Genomic DNA, 17,779 nt, shown 5'->3' with positions numbered 1-17,779 from the left:
GCAGGAATGGTACCAAAAACCCATGGTTAGAGCCTTGCTGACCCTCAGAATGGAAGAAGTTTCTGTTTCCTGTTTTGAAGCATGGTTTTTAATTAATTTTAAAACAAACATGGAGGTCAAAACCTGAGGAAAAACAACATGGAGGTTTTCCTTCATTAGGCTACTAACTCATTCTAGGGGCTGGATTTGAAACAGCACCGCTTCCTAAGCTAATTCACAGCGGACAAGAGTTCAACAGGCAGCTTACTTCCTTTCTTAAATTTGAGAAACTCCAGAAGGGTAGAAAACAGACTGGTTAGCCTGGATCTTTCCACTCTGCAATAATTCCTCAAATAAAGAAGGACAGCTGAGAAATGGCCAGTCATATTTTTGTTATTTTTCTGGAATATCACTTTGTAGTCAGAAAGATCCCAGAAAGTTATGTGGGATCTTTGTTTTTGTTATTTATCTACTTGGATATTTAGCACAAATTAAAGATTCAGTGTAACTTTCTCTTTACTCAGGGCTTTTTTTTTTTTCAATTACAGACTTCACACAGTCAACATGAGTTAAGAAATTCAGGTAAGAGAAAGAAAATCATCTTAAAAGCCACTTTTTTCCCCAAATACATTTCAACAGATATATATGTGATCTGTTTTCAAAATATATCCTTTTTTTGCCCTTTGAATTTTAAAACATGGACATGTATTACATCCGTAAAATTGCACACTAAAAGAGAAAGTAAATAACAGGGAGAAAACACCAAAAAAAAAAAAAAGGACAAAGTCTTATCTTTTAATTCCACGTGACAAAAAAGAGAGATGGAATTATTTCCTATTAGTAAATGATCACAGGAAGAAAAATCAGTGAGAATCACTACTTTAGCTCCAGAGAGAATTTCCTGCAATCCAGACTCACATATGTTTTCATCTTCCACACTCACCATCCTCTAAAATCACTGTGGTATTTCTATCTGGAGCAGTATTATTACTGCTACCACAAAGTGACGACTTTTAAGCAAATCCTTCATTTTCTTCATTTAGACCTTCCACAGATTTTGTACCCTTTCTCTCAACCTCCTTTCTACCTTTTTTTTTTGTAACCACGTGTCTAAAAGTTGCTTGCTGACCCCCGTACTCAATCTTGCCTCTGTGTCCTGATAAGCCACTGAAGTCATCAGGAATGGTTTCCTTGTCAGTCAGGATGGCTGGGAAATGTGTTTCTGATACCCATTATCTCAATGACCAGCAGAGTTGACTCAGCTGACCTGATCGGTAGATAGGTGTACCCCTCCTCCTTTACTCTGTGTAATTTCAATCCAATTTGTGTCTGGGTGCTGTATTGGGGGGCAGGTGGGGAATACCAGGTGAGGTAGGTTATTCTGAGCCCAAGTAATCTTGATGTAATGGACATGTTGCTTTGTAAGCATTCTTTAGACTTTCTTTGCTCCTCTTGTATATGTTTCCAATGGACAACTAAGATGCAAGCTTTTTAAAAACCCATGTACTATCCTGTATTTCTTTAGTATTCATAATAGCAGTTACATAACACCATACATAATGTAATAGAAGTTACCAATTATGGCTTTAAAGTGAAGGAATTCACTTCTAGAGTCTCTCCTAGAATTAAGTTGTTTCCATTTGCTTGGATAAACACAATATCCATAGTATAACCAGTAAGTACTGGTAATAATATCCACAGTATGACTGTTAAAATCACAAGTCAGATTTTCCCTGTTCTAAGTATTAAGAAAACATTTAGAAACAGTTAACAGAATTTGAAAGAAAGAGCTCAAAAGAAATGTTCTTCTATTTGCCAGGTTTGCATAGAATAAAAGAGAAGGTCACTATCCTATAAATTAGCTTCATAACAGTGAGGTAAATCTTCGCACTGAGACAGATAATGTTGTAAGAAAAAGACTATGACTTCAATTTATTATTCTTAAAAAATACTCGGAGAAAAAGGCTTAAGCTTCATTTACTACCACTGATTTAAAGTGCATCCTGATAAAACCCATTTGGTAGAAAGAGAAAAGCAAATTACCTGCTAGTTTGCTTCTGTCGTCTCCTGCAACAACAACAATCCAATCCCTTTGGATTGTGATTGCAGTAGCAGTACTGGCCAGGTTTGCAATATTTGCAATAGTGATGATCAGGATATAGCATGAAGTCTAAGGAATTACAGGAAAAAATTATTAAAATGTCAGTTTTACCATACTGTACCTACCTCACTGTACAATATAGTTTAAAATGGTCTTTGGTAACATAATAATAAATTTATTTTAAATTAATTTCATAAAATCATAAGAAATCATTCTACTTTGTACACATGAAACAATAAACACCAGCAGTCAAGTTAAAGGGCATAATGTCTTTCTAATCTGTATCATCTGTGGTACGTATAACACAAAAAATTTTAACAGTCATATGCACATTTATGTCACATAGTTATTATAAAGTGTTAACACAGGGGTGGTTTTTAATTTCCCCCACAAATATGTCCTTTGGAAAAAACAGTGAAGGGGAAGCGAGAAGACTTGAATTTAAATCAGAGTTCTGACACTTTCCAGTTGCATGACAATGCGCAATCAGCTAACATCACTTTATCTTACTTTTTTCATCAACAAAATGAAGGAAATAGACTAGAAGATTTCTTGTCCTACCTGGCTTTCAAACTCTACAATATCAATCCAACTATACCTAAGCAGATTAAATAGGAACATCAAATTCGCTGCTTTCCACTACACCCATCTCTCTCCTCCTCCATCAAGCTATCATGAAATCAGAGTGCGGGAGGTTATCTAGTCCATGTCCTCAAACAGAAATACCACTTATTATTAGAAGAACACAATCATGACTGATTTATATACATATATATATGGATACCATTTCTTAAATGGTGTGAAAAAATTACAGGTTAATACTACTGAGCTTAAAACTAGCAACTGAATTATGTAATAAACTCTTAGAACTGCCATTAAAAAACAAACAGGAAGGGTCTTCCCTGGTGGCTCAGTGGCTAAGAATCTGCCTGCCAATGTAGGGGACACGGGTTTGAGCTCTGGTCCGGGAAGATCCCACATGCTGCAGAGCAACTAAGCCCATGCGCCACAACAAGAGAAGCCACCGCAATGAGAAGCCCGCGCACCACAACAAAGAGTAGCCCCCACTCTCCGCAACTAGAGAAAGCCCGCAAACAGCAACAAAGACCCAATGCAGCCAAAAATAAATAATAAAAAAAAATAAAACAAATAGGAAAACAACCAAAAGAACGAAATTTAAATTCAAAACAATACTTAATGAATGCCTGTTAAGGGTCAAAAAACAAAACAAGACAAAAATGGTAGGGGATATTAAAGTAGACACAGAGATCAAAATTAACAGGCCCTAATTCTTAGAAAGGTATAACCTTCCAAGACTGAACCGGGAAGAAATAGAAAATACGAACAGACCAATCATAAGTAATGAAATTGAAACTGTGACTAAAAATCTTCCAACAAACAAAATCCAGGACCAGATGGCTTCACAGGTGAATTCTATCAAACATTCAGAGAAGAGCTAACACCTAAACTTCTCAAACTCTTCCAAAAAATTGCCCAGGAAGGAACACTCCCAAACGCATTCCCTGAGGCCACCATCACCCTGATACCAAAACCAGACAAAGATACTACAAAAAAAGAAAATTACAGACCAATATCACTGATGAATATAGATTCAAAACTCCTCAAGAAAATACTAACAAACAGAATCCAACAACACATTAAAAGGATCATACACCATGATCAAGTGGGATTTATCCCAGGGATGCAAGGATTCTTCAATATATGCAAATCAATCAATATGTGATACAACATATTAACAAAGTGAAGAAGAAAAACCATATGATCATCTCGATAGATGCAGAAAAAGCTTTTGATAAAATTCAACACCCATTTATGATAAAAACTCTCCAGAAAGTGGGCACAGAGGGAACGTACCTCAACATAATAAAGGTCATATAGGACAAACCCACAGAAAACATTATACTCAATGGTGAAAAACTGAAAGCATTTCCTCTAAGAACATGAAAAAGACAAGGATGTCCACCCTCACCACTATTATTCAACATAGTTTTGAAAGTCCTAGTCATGGCAATCAGAGAAGAAAAAGAAATAAAAGGAATACAAATTGGAAAAGAAGTAAAACTGTCACTGTTTGCAGATGACATGATACTGTACATAGAGAATCCTAAAGATGCTACCAGAAAACTACTAGAGCTAATCAATGAACTTGATAAAGTTGCAGGATACAAAAGTAATGCGCAGAAATCTCTTGCATTCCTATACACTAATGATGAAAAATCTGAAAGAGAAATTAAGGAAACACTCCCATTTACCACTGCAACAAAAAGAATAAAATATCTAGGAATAAACCTACATAGGGAGACAAAAGACCTGTATGCAGAAAACTATAAGACACTGATGAAAGAAATTAAAGATGATACCAACAGATGGAGAGATATTCCATGTTCTTGGACTGGAAGAATCAGTATTGTGAAAATGACTACACCACCCAAAGCAATCTACAGATTCAATTCAAACCCTATCAAATTACCAATGGCATTGTTTACAGAACTAGAACAAAAAAATCTTAAAATTTGTATGGAGACACAAAAGACCCAGAATAGCCAAAGCGGTCTTGAGGGAAAAAAAAAGGAGCTGGAGGAATCAGATTCCCTGACTTCAGACTATACTACAAAGCTACAGTAATCAAATATGGTACTGGCACAAAAACAGAAATATAGATCAATGGAACAAGATAGAAAGCCCAGAGATAAACCCACGTACCTATGGTCAACTAATCTATGACAAAGGAGGCAAGGATATACAATGGAGAAAAGATAGTCTCTTCAATAAGTGGTGCTGGGAAAACTGGACAGCTACATGTAAAAGAATGAAATTAGAACACTCCCTAACACCATACACAAAAATAAACTCAAAATGCATTAGAGACCTAAATGTAAGACCAGACACTATAAAACTCTTAGAGGAAGACTTAGGAAGAACACTCTTTGACATAAATCACAGCAAGATCTTTTTTGATCCATCTCCCAGAGTAATGGAAATAAAAACAAAAATAAACAAATGGGACCTAATGAAACTTACAAGCGTTTGCAAAGCAAAGGAAACTACAAACAAGACAAAAAGACAACCCTCAGAATGGGAGAAAATATTTGCAAACGCAGAATGGGAGAAAATATTTGCAAATGAATCAACGGACAAAGGATTAATCTCCAAAATATATAAACAGCTCATGCAGCTCAATATTAAAAAAACAAACAACCCAATCCAAAAATGGGCAAAAGACCTAAATAGACATTTCTCCGAAGAAGATATACAGATGGCCAAGAAGCACATGAAAAGCTGCTCAACATCACTAATTATTAGAGAAATGCAAATCAAAACTACAATGAGGGGTTTCCCTGGTGGCACAGTGGTTGAGAGTCTGCCTGCCGATGCAGGGGACACGGGTTCGTGCCCCGGTCTGGGAAAATCCCACATGCTGTGGAGCGGCTGGGCCCGTGAGCCATGGCTGCTGAGCCTGCACGTCCGGAGCCTGTGCTCCACAACGGGAGAGGCCACAACAGTGAGAGCCCTGTGTACCAGAAAAAAAAAAACTACAATGAGGTATCACCTCACACCAGTTAGAATGGGCATCATCAGAAAATCTACAAACAACAAATGCTGGAGAGGGTGTGGAGAAAAGGGAACCGTCTTGCACTGTTGGTGGGAATGTAAATTGATACAGCCACTATGGAGAGCAGTATGGATGTTCCTTAAAAAACTAAAAACAGAATTGCCATATGACCCAGCAATCCCACCACTGGGCATATACCCAGAGAAAACCATAAGTCAAATAGTGCATTGCAGCACTATTTACAATAGCCAGGTCATGGAAGCAACTTAAATGCCCATCGACAAACGAATGGATAAAGAAGATGTGGTACATATATACAATGGAATATTAGCCATAAAAAGGAATGAAATTGGGTCATTTGTAGAGACATGGATGAATCTAGAGACTGTCATACAGAGTGAAGTAAGTCAGAAAGAGAAAAACAAATATAGTATATTAATACAGATATGTGGAACCTAGAAAATGGTACAGATGAACTGGTTTGCAGGGTGGAAACTGAGACACAGATGTAGAGAACAAACATGGACACCAAGAAGGGAAAGCGGCGGTGGCTGGGGTTGGTGGTGGTGGTGTGATGAATTGGGAGATTGGGATTGACGTGTATACACTAATATGTATAAAACGGATAACTAATACGAACCTGCTGTTAGAAAAAAAAAAGAACAAACCAAGCAAAAATCTAAACATGTTATAAATGTCTACTAGTTGCATTGAGTCAATTATGTAATCTGTTCCCTGCAGTACCAAACTCTGTGTATCAGTTTTAAATCAAATGCAGCACATTGTCTTTACACTGCATTCCATGCTCTATATTTACACATGAACATGTTTCTGAGAAATTGCATTTAAAAAATGAAAAATGTAATACTATTTTCATAATTTCTTATATTACAAAAACAAACATACACTCTCATAGAAAAACTTGGTCTATAACACAATATTATTTTCATAATGTATATAAAGTCCAAGTTCAGTCTGACAATAGAAACTCTCCTTCCTACACTTTTCAAACTTTCTCTGTGTGTTGCATACATCCATCACTCAGAGAAACTGTGCTTCCCCTATTTTCATGCCTTTATGAATGCCAGTCCATCATTCCAAAAATAAATTTTAAAAACAAAGAGGGATTGATGGGAAGATGGATGTGCCAATGGATAAATATATGATAAAGCAAGTATAATAAAATGGCAGAAGTAGAAACTAAGTGGTAGGTATACGGGTGTTCAGTGGAGAATTCTTCCAACTTTGCTGAACGTTTGAAATATTTCATAATGAAATCTTGGGAGAATAACATCCCACTTTCAAGGCCCACCTAAATGGCTAACCCAGAACTCCATTTTTCTCCAAGGCACTTAACCATGCTACCATGTATCATAGTTATTATGTGTCACATCTAATCTCCCTACAGGATCCACACTTGAATCATTTTTCTATCATTCAAATGCATCTAATACAACTTATACACAATAATCATCCAGCAAAGGGGAAGGAAATACTTTGACTATAGACCGAAAATAATCACTGTTCTTTAGTAATACTACTAATAAAATTATCCTCAAATATTACAAAAAAAGACCAAAGTATCCTACTGGTTTTGACATGTTATGTTTAAATTTTAAAAATTATCTTTCCATTTTGAACATGTTCTAATTTCCATGCTGGTTTTTTCTCTGACTTCCATGTATTTCCGATATCTTTAAATTTGTAAATATACAGTTATTAAAAAAAAAAAATTAACAGGCCCTATTTGTGAAAAGACACTCCCTCAAAGAGTTTTCATCTTTTACCACTAACAGACATTCAATTTTCTACCATCAAGAATCTTGTTGAGAACTTACAAGAACCCATCCATGGTACATGGTCAGAAGCTCTTTTTTATGTAAGAAAACCATCATCAGGATGATTCCACACAGGATGACCGAAACATTCTGGATCACCAGTGAAGTCTGGGCCACTATACAGAGAGAGAAACAAAGTGTTCATACACCAAAACATCTCAAAGGAGATGTTTTTAACCATACATCACTGTTCTACTGTATTAATGCATATGCAAAGTACTACAAGAAATAAAAATATTCCTGAAGTAAATCCTGCCTCAACTATTCCAAGTAGGGCCCAGCATATCACATGAGACCAGTAAAACTTGCAGACAGAATAAAGAACTACCCCTCATTTTTCCTGTTAGTTGAAGCCATTCATAATGACCACATTTTCATTTTCACATTTTCAGTTTATTCTCTTTAAAGTTTACTGTTATAAACAGAACTATATTAACTACATAAACGAGATCCACCTCTCAGGCCTTTGTAGCTTAGGCAAAAGTAAGAACATGTAGGAGGTTATGGAGGAGGTTAAGTAAGAGGTCATGGAATCCATAACCTCCTAGATGGCAGGCTGAACTTGGTAAGATCGTATGCATAAATAGGGAGCACATATGAAAAATTGCCAAGAATAAAGCAGCAGTGTGTTCCATTTACTAAAGCTATTTGCATTGTTATGAAATTCTAAACTACACCTTTTCTCACAGAAAATGCCAACTTTCTGAGACTGAGGCACCCATGTAGATAAAGGGCTGGCATAAGGACAGGTTAGGATGCCAGGTAAGGACACCTTGTAGTCTTTTCTCTGCCACTCACGAGGGAAGATGATCTAGGGCAGAATACTTAATATCTCTTGTGTCTGTGTCTATAAGGCGAGGATATAATACATACCTGCCTTCCTTACTTTACGGGGTCATTTTGATGCTCAAATAAAATACTTTGAAAGCACTTTGAAAAATACAGAGGGTTGTATATGTAAGGTATAATTACAGCTCTTGCCTTTAAGGACAGTAAAGCTCATTCTGGCTTGGAAGATTATATCAAAGCCTTGAGACAAAACAAACTGCTTTCTGAAATTAATTTGAAATAAAATCCCAACATATAATTCATTCATTCATTGCACAAGGCTATTAAATATCAACTGAATGAGGTTCTTGGCTTTCAGGACCCCACAGACCAGAGGAAAGGTAGACATGTGAAAGGATAATTATAAGAGCATAAGTGCAATAGCAGAGGTATTAACAAGGCTTCATGGGAGTGCAGGAAAAAAAGTGTCTCTGGTTAACTCAGCCTAGAGACATCAAAGAAGATTTTCATGGAGGTTGTCACATGAGTTGATTACATAGGATAAGTGCAAGATTGCTATCCCACCACACTTTTCATCCAACTCAACATTCTATCCTAAACTACAATTTCAGTGTTCAACAGTCATAAGGTTAAAGGTCTCTATGTATAACATTCCCACATTCCTATGTATAATGATGTAAATAAGTAGGAATTTTTTTTCCAGGATACAAAACCTTTTTCTATATGTGTTTTGGTCTATCGATTCTCAAAATAGAAAAATGTCCATCTTAGCCATTTTACTAATAGTATCAAGTCCTAGAATTTGATAATCCAGTTGCTCTCTATCCGGGGGCAGTTATCCTGCACTGAAAGAAACAGGTACCTCAGTCTTTCCCCAGTGTCTAGGATAGACACGGCCAGGTCTTAGCATTATCAACTGAGGAACTCAGGAAAATTTTGCCCTGAATTATTATCCAAATTGCCCTTATATTCTGAATAATTAAACTGTTCATTCACTTTCTCTCTTTCCTATACAATACTTAATGATTTCAGAATTAATGCTCTAGAATAAATGTCAGTATATTATTATTTCTTCTTTTGTCTTCAAAAATGTATAATTCAGCTCTCTGTGATCCAGACTCAGGTATTCTTTTCTGAATCCATTGTTTTCACTTCCCCTACACACCTGCCTATACAAAACACAGTAACCCAGAGGATAGATGTTAGAGCTGTCCCAGGAACGTCACATTAAACGCACTCCAGTGCAAGTCATGGTTAAAGGATGCCAGAGTTAGGTAAACTATTAATGTTTAACACGGTCTGCAGAAAAGTGCCATGGTGTTAATCATTAACATTTGTAATTTATGAACAGACAAAAAAGATACCCCACAAAATCTATAAACTCAGTATCCTGGCATCCCAAATTTGGGCAGGAGCCCCAGGACCCTCCATGCAGAGGTGCTGCCACTGAGCACCCCATCACTCAGGTGGCGGCTGCAGACGCAAAGTGGGTTAGTCACAGAGGTTTCTCTCTAGCTCAGGCACTAGTCCCACAAACACAAAGGCTTTTTTAACACCACTCACCTTTAAGTCTGGCATTCTTATCCACCCAATCACCAATGATGGCTCCTAGGACCAGAACAGACCCTGCCACCACCAGCCCGTAGACTGCAGTCAAGAGAAGGCTGTTTCCATAGAGCTCTACCAGAAACACAGACACTGCAAAGTGCCACATCCGATCCCCCTTGAATAAGAGAAGATAAAAGGTTCTGATAAAATGTTGTACATTGCTAGTCAATTATACTCAAGAAGTTGCTTCCTTAACAAAAGGGCACTTTCCGGCTACATTATGAGATTCTCAAAGTCAACAATTCCTCTATGGATTGAATGTAGTCAGGTGTTAAAACTGTTTGTCCTGGCACAATGGAAAATATTTTTGCCCAGATACTAAGTAAACCCGAAAAAAGCATGATATTAATGAAACAAACATACTCCCTATCTTTCTAGAAAAAGTACAGTTTCCAAGCCCAAGGAGGTTTTTTTGAGACAAAACCTGTTCCTTTTTGTATCAGGTTTCTAGCCGGGCCTGGGATTTACCTATCCTGATTTGAAAAGCATAAAGGAGTTTGCTATTGAACCAGAATGAAACAAGTATAGTTTACAAATATCAGTTATGCCTTGAATGTCAAGAAAGAGCCAGTTTCCCAATTTGTAAAATGGTAGGAATGGACTATATAACTTCTCAAGTTTCTTTTATCCCTAACACTCTAAAATCTATTTTCACAAATAAATTTCAAAGTCATAAAACAGCAGAACAATCAGAAAGATGAAGTTAATATGTGCAAATTCTGGCACCATATGAATGCAGATGTTAGAAATAAATACATAAGTAGTTATTTAGTTATTTTCGACACAGATGAGTTTTGAAAGGGGAAGAAAGCTATTTCTTCACTCCAGAGTACACAGGGAATTTTGGAATTCATTGCTGCAAAATGTGGAATAACAGAAGCTTTTAAATGAGTCAGGCAAATTAATGTGTAAGAAATCTATAATGGACCTTGTTATGAGCTTTTAGGCTCCATCCCTGACTTGTTAGGTTAACCTAAAACAGGACAACAATGTTCCATCATAACCTATCCCTATAAGAAATCACTACAGGAAACTAAATTCCCAGGCTAGGCTCCTTATGGACTGGAAGTAGTATTACACTCCTAGTTCTTTACAATGTCTCTTAACATCCTCCTGAAAAATTTAATGTGTAAGGAGCAAAGTATTATCCTAGTATGGCAAATGCTTTTAAGCATTTAATAAAGGCAAGACAACAACCTTATGCATCCAAAGTTAAACTGATGCGCACATTCTGTAGCAATCATTTACAATAAACTAGATGTACATCAGTATTTCTCAAGTGGGGGTGATTTTACCCTCTAGGGATCACTAAGCAATGTCTGGAGCTATTTTGGGTTGTCACATCTGCGAGGGTAGATTTACTACTGGCATCTACAGTCCCCCACAACAAAAAATTATCCAACCCAAGATGTCAACAGTGCCAAGGTACAGAAACTTTGGTGTAGAGGATTATGAACATTGTTTAGAACCACAATTTAAAATTAACATAAGATTAGGGCCTTGAGGGATAGGTGAACATGGCCAAGTCAACGTTAAAACAAACACTGGAAGCCAGTGGAAATACCGTGCTTGAAAGACTGATTCTCACTCGATGGTCTGGAATGTGAGCTCTAGAACCTTCTGCACTCTCAACCCTCAGCACAGTGCACAGCCCAGAGTAGAAACACAACAAATAACTGCGGAATCAACAAAGGAGTGGATATGCAGTGGATCCCCGCTGTAAATGAGTACAGAATAAGACTTATTTATGAACTACATTGTTCTGCTACATTAGATTTTCTCCATGAATGTTCAAGAAGTTTGACGCTTAATCAGTACCATAATTCATATTTCTGGGACAGCTTTTTAAAGTTTGCTTTGAAAATAGAAATCTTGTCCATTTACGTTGGAATTACATTTCAAACACCCTTGTACTAAATGACTAAAAATATATATGCACATACAATTTGTCTGTAACCAATAAAAAGACAAGTTTACACATTAAGATAAAAATGTCAATAAGGATTGGGGCTTCCCTGGTGGCGCAGTGGTTGACAGTCCGCCTGCCGATGCAGGGGACAAGGGTTCATGCCCCGGTCCAGGAAGATCCCACATGCCATGGAGCGGCTGGGCCCGTGGGCCACGGCCGCTGAGCCTGAGCGTCCGGAGCCTGTGCTCCGCAACGGGAGAGGCCACAACAGTGAGAGGCCCACGTAGCGAAAAAAAAAAAAATGTCAATAAGAATAACAAATTAAGCTATTTTCTTAATCTTTAACATGAGAAACAAATTTAGACTTGATTAGAATAAAATGGCATGAGGTGAGGAAAGGTACTTTATCCTAATCTCTATTCCTCTGAAAAGACAAAAACATATAAATGCCTCAAATGATAGGTTGCCTCCATGAGTGAATTTCCTCTTTCTTAAGATAAAGAATAAGAAATATTATCCCACTACTACTGCTTCTTCCTTTTTGAAAAAAATTTATTTTTATTGAAGTATAATTGATTTACAATGTTGTGTTAGTTTCTGGTGTACAGCAAAGTGATTCAGTTATGTGCTCTTTTCCATATTCTTTTCCATTATGGTTTATCACAGGATATTGAATATAGTTCCCTGTGCTACACAGTAGGTGCTTCTTTCTTTCTTTGTTGTTTTATTTTTTCGCTTTAAAGCAGGACTTGAAACAAGTGCTACGAAATGAAAGTTTTCTCTCTTGCTTATTCCTGTATGGCATGCCTCCTCCTTGATGGACAGGAATAAAACTGCTCCACTTGGGACTTCCCTGGTGGCTCAGTGGTTAAGAATCCAACTGCCAATGCAGGGGACAGAGGTTTGAGCCCTGGTCCAGGAAGATCCCACATGCCACGGAGCAACTAAGCCTGTGTTCCCGCAAGCCACTACTACTGAGCCCACGTGCCACAACTACTGAAGCCCGCGCACCTAGAGCCTGTGATCTGCAACAAGAGAAGCCATTGCAATGAGAAGCCTGAGCATCGCTACAAAGAGTAGCCCCCACTCGCCGCAACTAGAGAAAGCCCGTGCACAGCAACAAAGACCCAGTGCAGCCAAAAATAAAATTAATTAATTAAAAACAAACAAACAAACAAACAAACAAAAACTGCTCCACTTGCCCCAATTTCCAAAGGGTTTAGGCTTTAAGAAGTAACAGACTCTACACTCACAAAGCCCAAGAATCAGGTAAACTCTGTAAAGGTTGACCAAGTGCAATCTCAGGCCCACCCACCCATTCCTTCCTAACATCCATTTCCTGCCCTCCCACAAGCTCTCATCATACTTTGAAGATTTGTTTACATGTTCATCTACCTCCAGTGCACTGAGAGCCAAAGGCCAAATGAATGTCTGTATATGAATGATCACAGTCATTAATGCACTGAACACTCTTTGAGAGGCTACTAGGTACTCAACAATACTGCAGGCACTAGGAATTCAGCAGTGCACAAAAATCAAGATTCATGCTTTCATGCTGCTTGCATCCCAGTGAACAGAGACCAAAAACAAATCTAGAATAGGTCAGGTGGTATAAATGCTATGAGGAAAAATGCAGTAGGGTGGGGCAGGAAGGTGGCACTTTGCAAGAAGTAGTTAAAGACCTATGAGCAGAAACCCAAGGAAGTAAGATCTGGCACCATGCAGACATATGGCATATAAATGGAGACAGTCCATAGCATAATGCATAAGATATCAGCACTGGCCACCCTTTTTCACTGCCTTACACTGTTAGTTATTTTTTTGTAATTAGATATATTTTTTTAAAGCCCAACCTGAATTATATTATACGCTCCTTGATGACAGGATCCACTTCTTACTATACTTTGTATTCCAGTAGTATAGAGTAAAATATATTGATCCACTGGCAGAAAGAAATGAAGTCAGAAATAAAAAGCATTCAACCTCACACAAACCTAATGCAATATAACCTTCTACCCTAACACCTCTATACTCAGTGTATAGGAAACCATGATTCGGCAGAGTCAGTAGGGTCATGCATAGATAGGCATGTATATGTATGTATATACATATATAATAAATAAGCAGACATCTTTTGTTGTAATAAAATCAGGCAAAGTGTCAAACAGGAGACAAAACTCAAAAGTTTGAATTAGAGAGCATTCCTCTTTTACACTCCTCTACAATAAGTGAAAATCCACTAAAACTTACACGACTACAATTGCTGTGCTTTGTTTTGTTTTGTTTTAATCCAAGTTTCCCACAAGAACTCCTTTTGCTCAATTTACTGTAAGACTGGAGTAAGCATCTGTCACTTTTCTTGTGTTTTTCATTCATGACACAAAAGACCCTCCTGGAACAATCACAGTCCCACTCCTTTGGCACATCTGACCTGCCAACCTAATAACGAAAGGTCGCATAAACCTTAAACTTAATCAGTGTTTGGAAGTTAGGCACCTTCTTCCCCTAAGAGATAGGTCCAGACCACAAGGTGAGAATTTCAGATACTATCTCCATCACTTATTGGGTTTTTAAAAATACTTAATACTTACTGAATTAAATTGGAAGAACAATTTAATTGGATTTAAATTAATTAAGGGTAGTTTCACTCAATTTCTACTCAGAATCATCAGTTATTGGAAATGAAACTCACGCCAAGTCCACCTTGTTTACATGTATTTGCAGAGTCATCCCTGTCTAAGCCTCTGGGGAGAAAGAAGCTGGCCTTTCTAAAAAAGCCATCTTTGAACTGCTATTTCTTAAAGAGCTGATAACTTAGCTTAATAATTTCCCAAGGGCATGGGTTCAGATTTCCTCATACAATAGTTTGCATTCATGTCTTAAGAATGATCCAAAAGAAGTTTCCAGTTTAAAAAGAAAATAATATTCACAAAATTTACTCTCAAAATTCTTTCCCCTTACTTACAGTTCTTTTAAATTAAACATCATACATGAGGCATGAATAGAATTTACGCAGTTTTATTGTTTTTAAACAGTAAGACCAATTGTTTAATTTAAAAGATTCTAATCATCATTAATTAAATACACATCTAGCATCCTTTGGCGATTATTCTTTTGGGTTGAGGAGTGTTGATGGAGGAATCCAGGCCCACAGAAACACTGGGACTCTTCCAAGACCATGGAAGAAGTCAAAGGGAGAATTATGAGTCAGTTGCTGATTTTCGTTGGATGATGGTTTTTAAGATAGAGTGAGATGCCCCACACATATCTAGCTACAATAACATTTTTAAAAGACCAGAATTTTCATCACTCAGATATTTGTTCTTGGGGTCAATTATATTTAAATTAACCTTAGAATGCTATTTTTAGCCTAACTCAGTCACTCCACTATTCTACTGTATTTTCATAGCGCAGTAGGCTGGAACTTATAATTTTAACAAAAGAAGAAAACAGAGAAATATATTAAAATGTGAAAAAATAGAAGGTCCATGAGACATCCATCCATTTTTAGTAGCAGATATTACCATTTATTAACCCTTGTAATGCAAAATACAATTTACAAACAACGCAAATAGTCCTGTCCTTGTTAATCCTGTTTTTGGATAGCTGCCAGTCTACATGAAGTATGATAGCTCAATAATTAATAGCATTTACTAACACCTATGGGAAAATATCTTTGGTGAAAATAACTTTTTCGTTAGAGCATGTATGTTTGGTTGATTTATTTCTTTAGCTGCATGACAAAACTGCAAGATGGCTTAATACAACTGGCCCAAATGAGAGGCAACAAGAAATTGTGCAAGCATGTTGTAAGAATTGCTGTAGATTTTCACTTACCCATGTAGATAGAGAATGGCCAAGGTAGAGAAGGAATTTTGCAGAGATCAGGTAGTTTGCTAAGGATCCTGCAAAGACACACAGTAGGCAGATAAAAAGCGTATTTAGTCACTTGAGTGAGCTGAGATTGTAATGCTTACTCATTTGTCCTTATTAAACATAATTATTAAAAACTACTTTGTGGGGCAAACCATGTACATTTCATCAAGTCACCTAGAAATTGACAGGTCGATGAAAAATTCAGCACGACCTCTTGGTCAATAACTGCATAACTTCACATACAGTGGGAAAAAGCTCTTGTTTCAACATTCTTTAACTCCATTTTATTTTTGACAAGATAATCCAAACTACCCAGTCTACTTCTCCATCCTTGCCTGTGTGCACGCCCCTTTTCCCATACCTTGAAATGCCTTTCTTCCTTAACCCCCAACAAAATATGAGTCGAATGAGCTACTAATCACACTGGTTAACAGCTGAGCCACATTCCTCCAAAACCTGCGTGGAGGTGCCGGTCTCCACTGCGCAACCTGTTTCCACCACATGCGTTCAGTCCACTCACCACAGCATCTTCCCAGGCGGTTTTGCTCTCTTGCCCTGGTCATGACACCAGGCGCCCCCCGCTTGCTCTTCTGCTGCTACGGCTGCCGCTCCTGCTGAGGTGCTTGTTAAGAGGAGTGCAAGGAACTGAAGAGAGCACCGCTGAAAACACAACAGCTCTGTGCAAAAAGCCCCCGACGACGACTATACCAAAAAAAACACAAAAAAACAAAAGGAAAACGGCCCGGGGGTCTTCTTTTGGTCTTCTTTCCAAACTTAGCCAACACTGTAGCTGAAGTTGGAAAGGCAAAGCCTTATGGAAGCGGGTGGGAGGCTCAACAGGCCGGCCGAGCTGCGTCGGGTGTCCTGCGTGTGCTGCCGCCACTGCCGCCGCCGCCGCCGCCGCCGCGGGCCCGGCTCAGGCCGGCCCTTATACGAGGCCTGGGGCGGAGCTCCGGCCGCCGCAGTTCGGGCCGCCCCTCCCTCTCAGGGCCATCTGGGCGTCCCCGCAGCGCGAGGCCAGGGGCCCTGCCGCCCTCCACGCCCTTGCCAGGAGTCGCCGCCCGCCCGCGGCACAAGGGTCCGACTGGCCGCGAGCAACCCGCGAGCCTGCGGGAACCGTCGCCGGACGAACTCTGCTCGCCGGGTTTTCCGCCCTCCGGGAGGCCGCGAGAAGAGATCCGGGAGGTCGGGCGGCCGGGAAGGGCAGGACCGCGCGCCCAGCCGGCGGGGCGGCGGGGAGAGGCGAGCGGCAAGCCCGGGGCCGAGTCGCGCTTCTTCGCACCAGCTGCCTGGCCAGTCGGGGAGAGGGCGGCCGCCGACGGTCGTCGTGCAAAGCGCCAGCCCGGGCTTGGGGGTGGGGGAACATCCTTTTTTATGTTTTGTTAACGAAAATCATTTTTAATATAGGTATCTAAATAAATATAATCCGTGTCACAGTGGCCGCTTTCCTGGCCTTCCCATTCCGGCCCGCCTGCGGCAGAGAATGTCTTTTCTTCCCAGGACTGCATAGCGGGGCTTCCCTCAAAGAGCCAGAATCAAAGGGCAGGAAGGGGCGCAAAGATCAGAGTACAGCCCTCTTCAGAGGAGTAAACGGAGCCTTTTGGAAAGGTTAAGTCCCGCAGCGACTCAGGCACCCAGCTCTAGCCCAGAGCTAGGGTCTCCAAATCTTTCCTGAAGATGCAACCAGGAGGAAGCAGCCCAAGCGTTTCCTTTACCAACCTTCCTTCTCTCTCAGCGCCCTCTGGCCCTCGCCCGCACCCACGCGTCCCTTCCCCACCTCTCCTCCAAGTGGCTTAGTATAGCACAGGCAGTTACCAGGAATACCGGTTATCCCAGTTGTGTCCCTGTCCAGATAAAGCCATTCGGTGGCCTCCTGGAGGGGCGAGTGAACGACTCTGAAGAACACCGGACTTGAACCTTCCTTGACTTTTCCACGTCCACCCCTACCACCTCTGTGCCAGAACCCCTGGACTCCCTATAGCCCCCTGGTTACCTTACCCTTCTCAATCTCCTCAAAACCGGGGCACTGGATCCTACACATTGAAACTCCAACGAGATTCCACACCCTGAGCACAGGCCGGACTGACACCCAGTAGTGAAAGGAG

General features: G+C 39.4%; 1 protein-coding gene across 1 annotated transcript in view; it reads right to left on the bottom strand.

Moving 5' to 3' along the window:
- Nucleotides 1-16,376, bottom strand: part of SLC40A1 (solute carrier family 40 member 1) — a 25,717-nt gene extending 9,341 nt beyond the window's left edge. The window contains exons 1-5 of the mRNA XM_007464979.1: nt 16,195-16,376; nt 15,636-15,703; nt 9,845-10,004; nt 7,493-7,608; nt 2,023-2,149 (exon numbers count right to left, since the gene is read on the bottom strand). Of these exons, the coding sequence (XP_007465041.1) occupies nt 2,023-2,149; nt 7,493-7,608; nt 9,845-10,004; nt 15,636-15,703; nt 16,195-16,237 (514 nt within the window). The 5' untranslated portion in view covers nt 16,238-16,376. The remainder of the gene's footprint in view (nt 1-2,022; nt 2,150-7,492; nt 7,609-9,844; nt 10,005-15,635; nt 15,704-16,194) is intronic.
- Between the last annotated feature and the right edge of the window lie 1,403 nt (nt 16,377-17,779).

Source organism: Lipotes vexillifer, unplaced genomic scaffold, assembly GCF_000442215.2.
Source record: "Lipotes vexillifer unplaced genomic scaffold, Lipotes_vexillifer_v1.1 scaffold903, whole genome shotgun sequence".
In the NCBI taxonomy this organism is placed as follows: Eukaryota; Metazoa; Chordata; class Mammalia; order Artiodactyla; family Lipotidae; genus Lipotes; species Lipotes vexillifer.
This window is presented reverse-complemented; position numbering and strand designations above follow the sequence as displayed.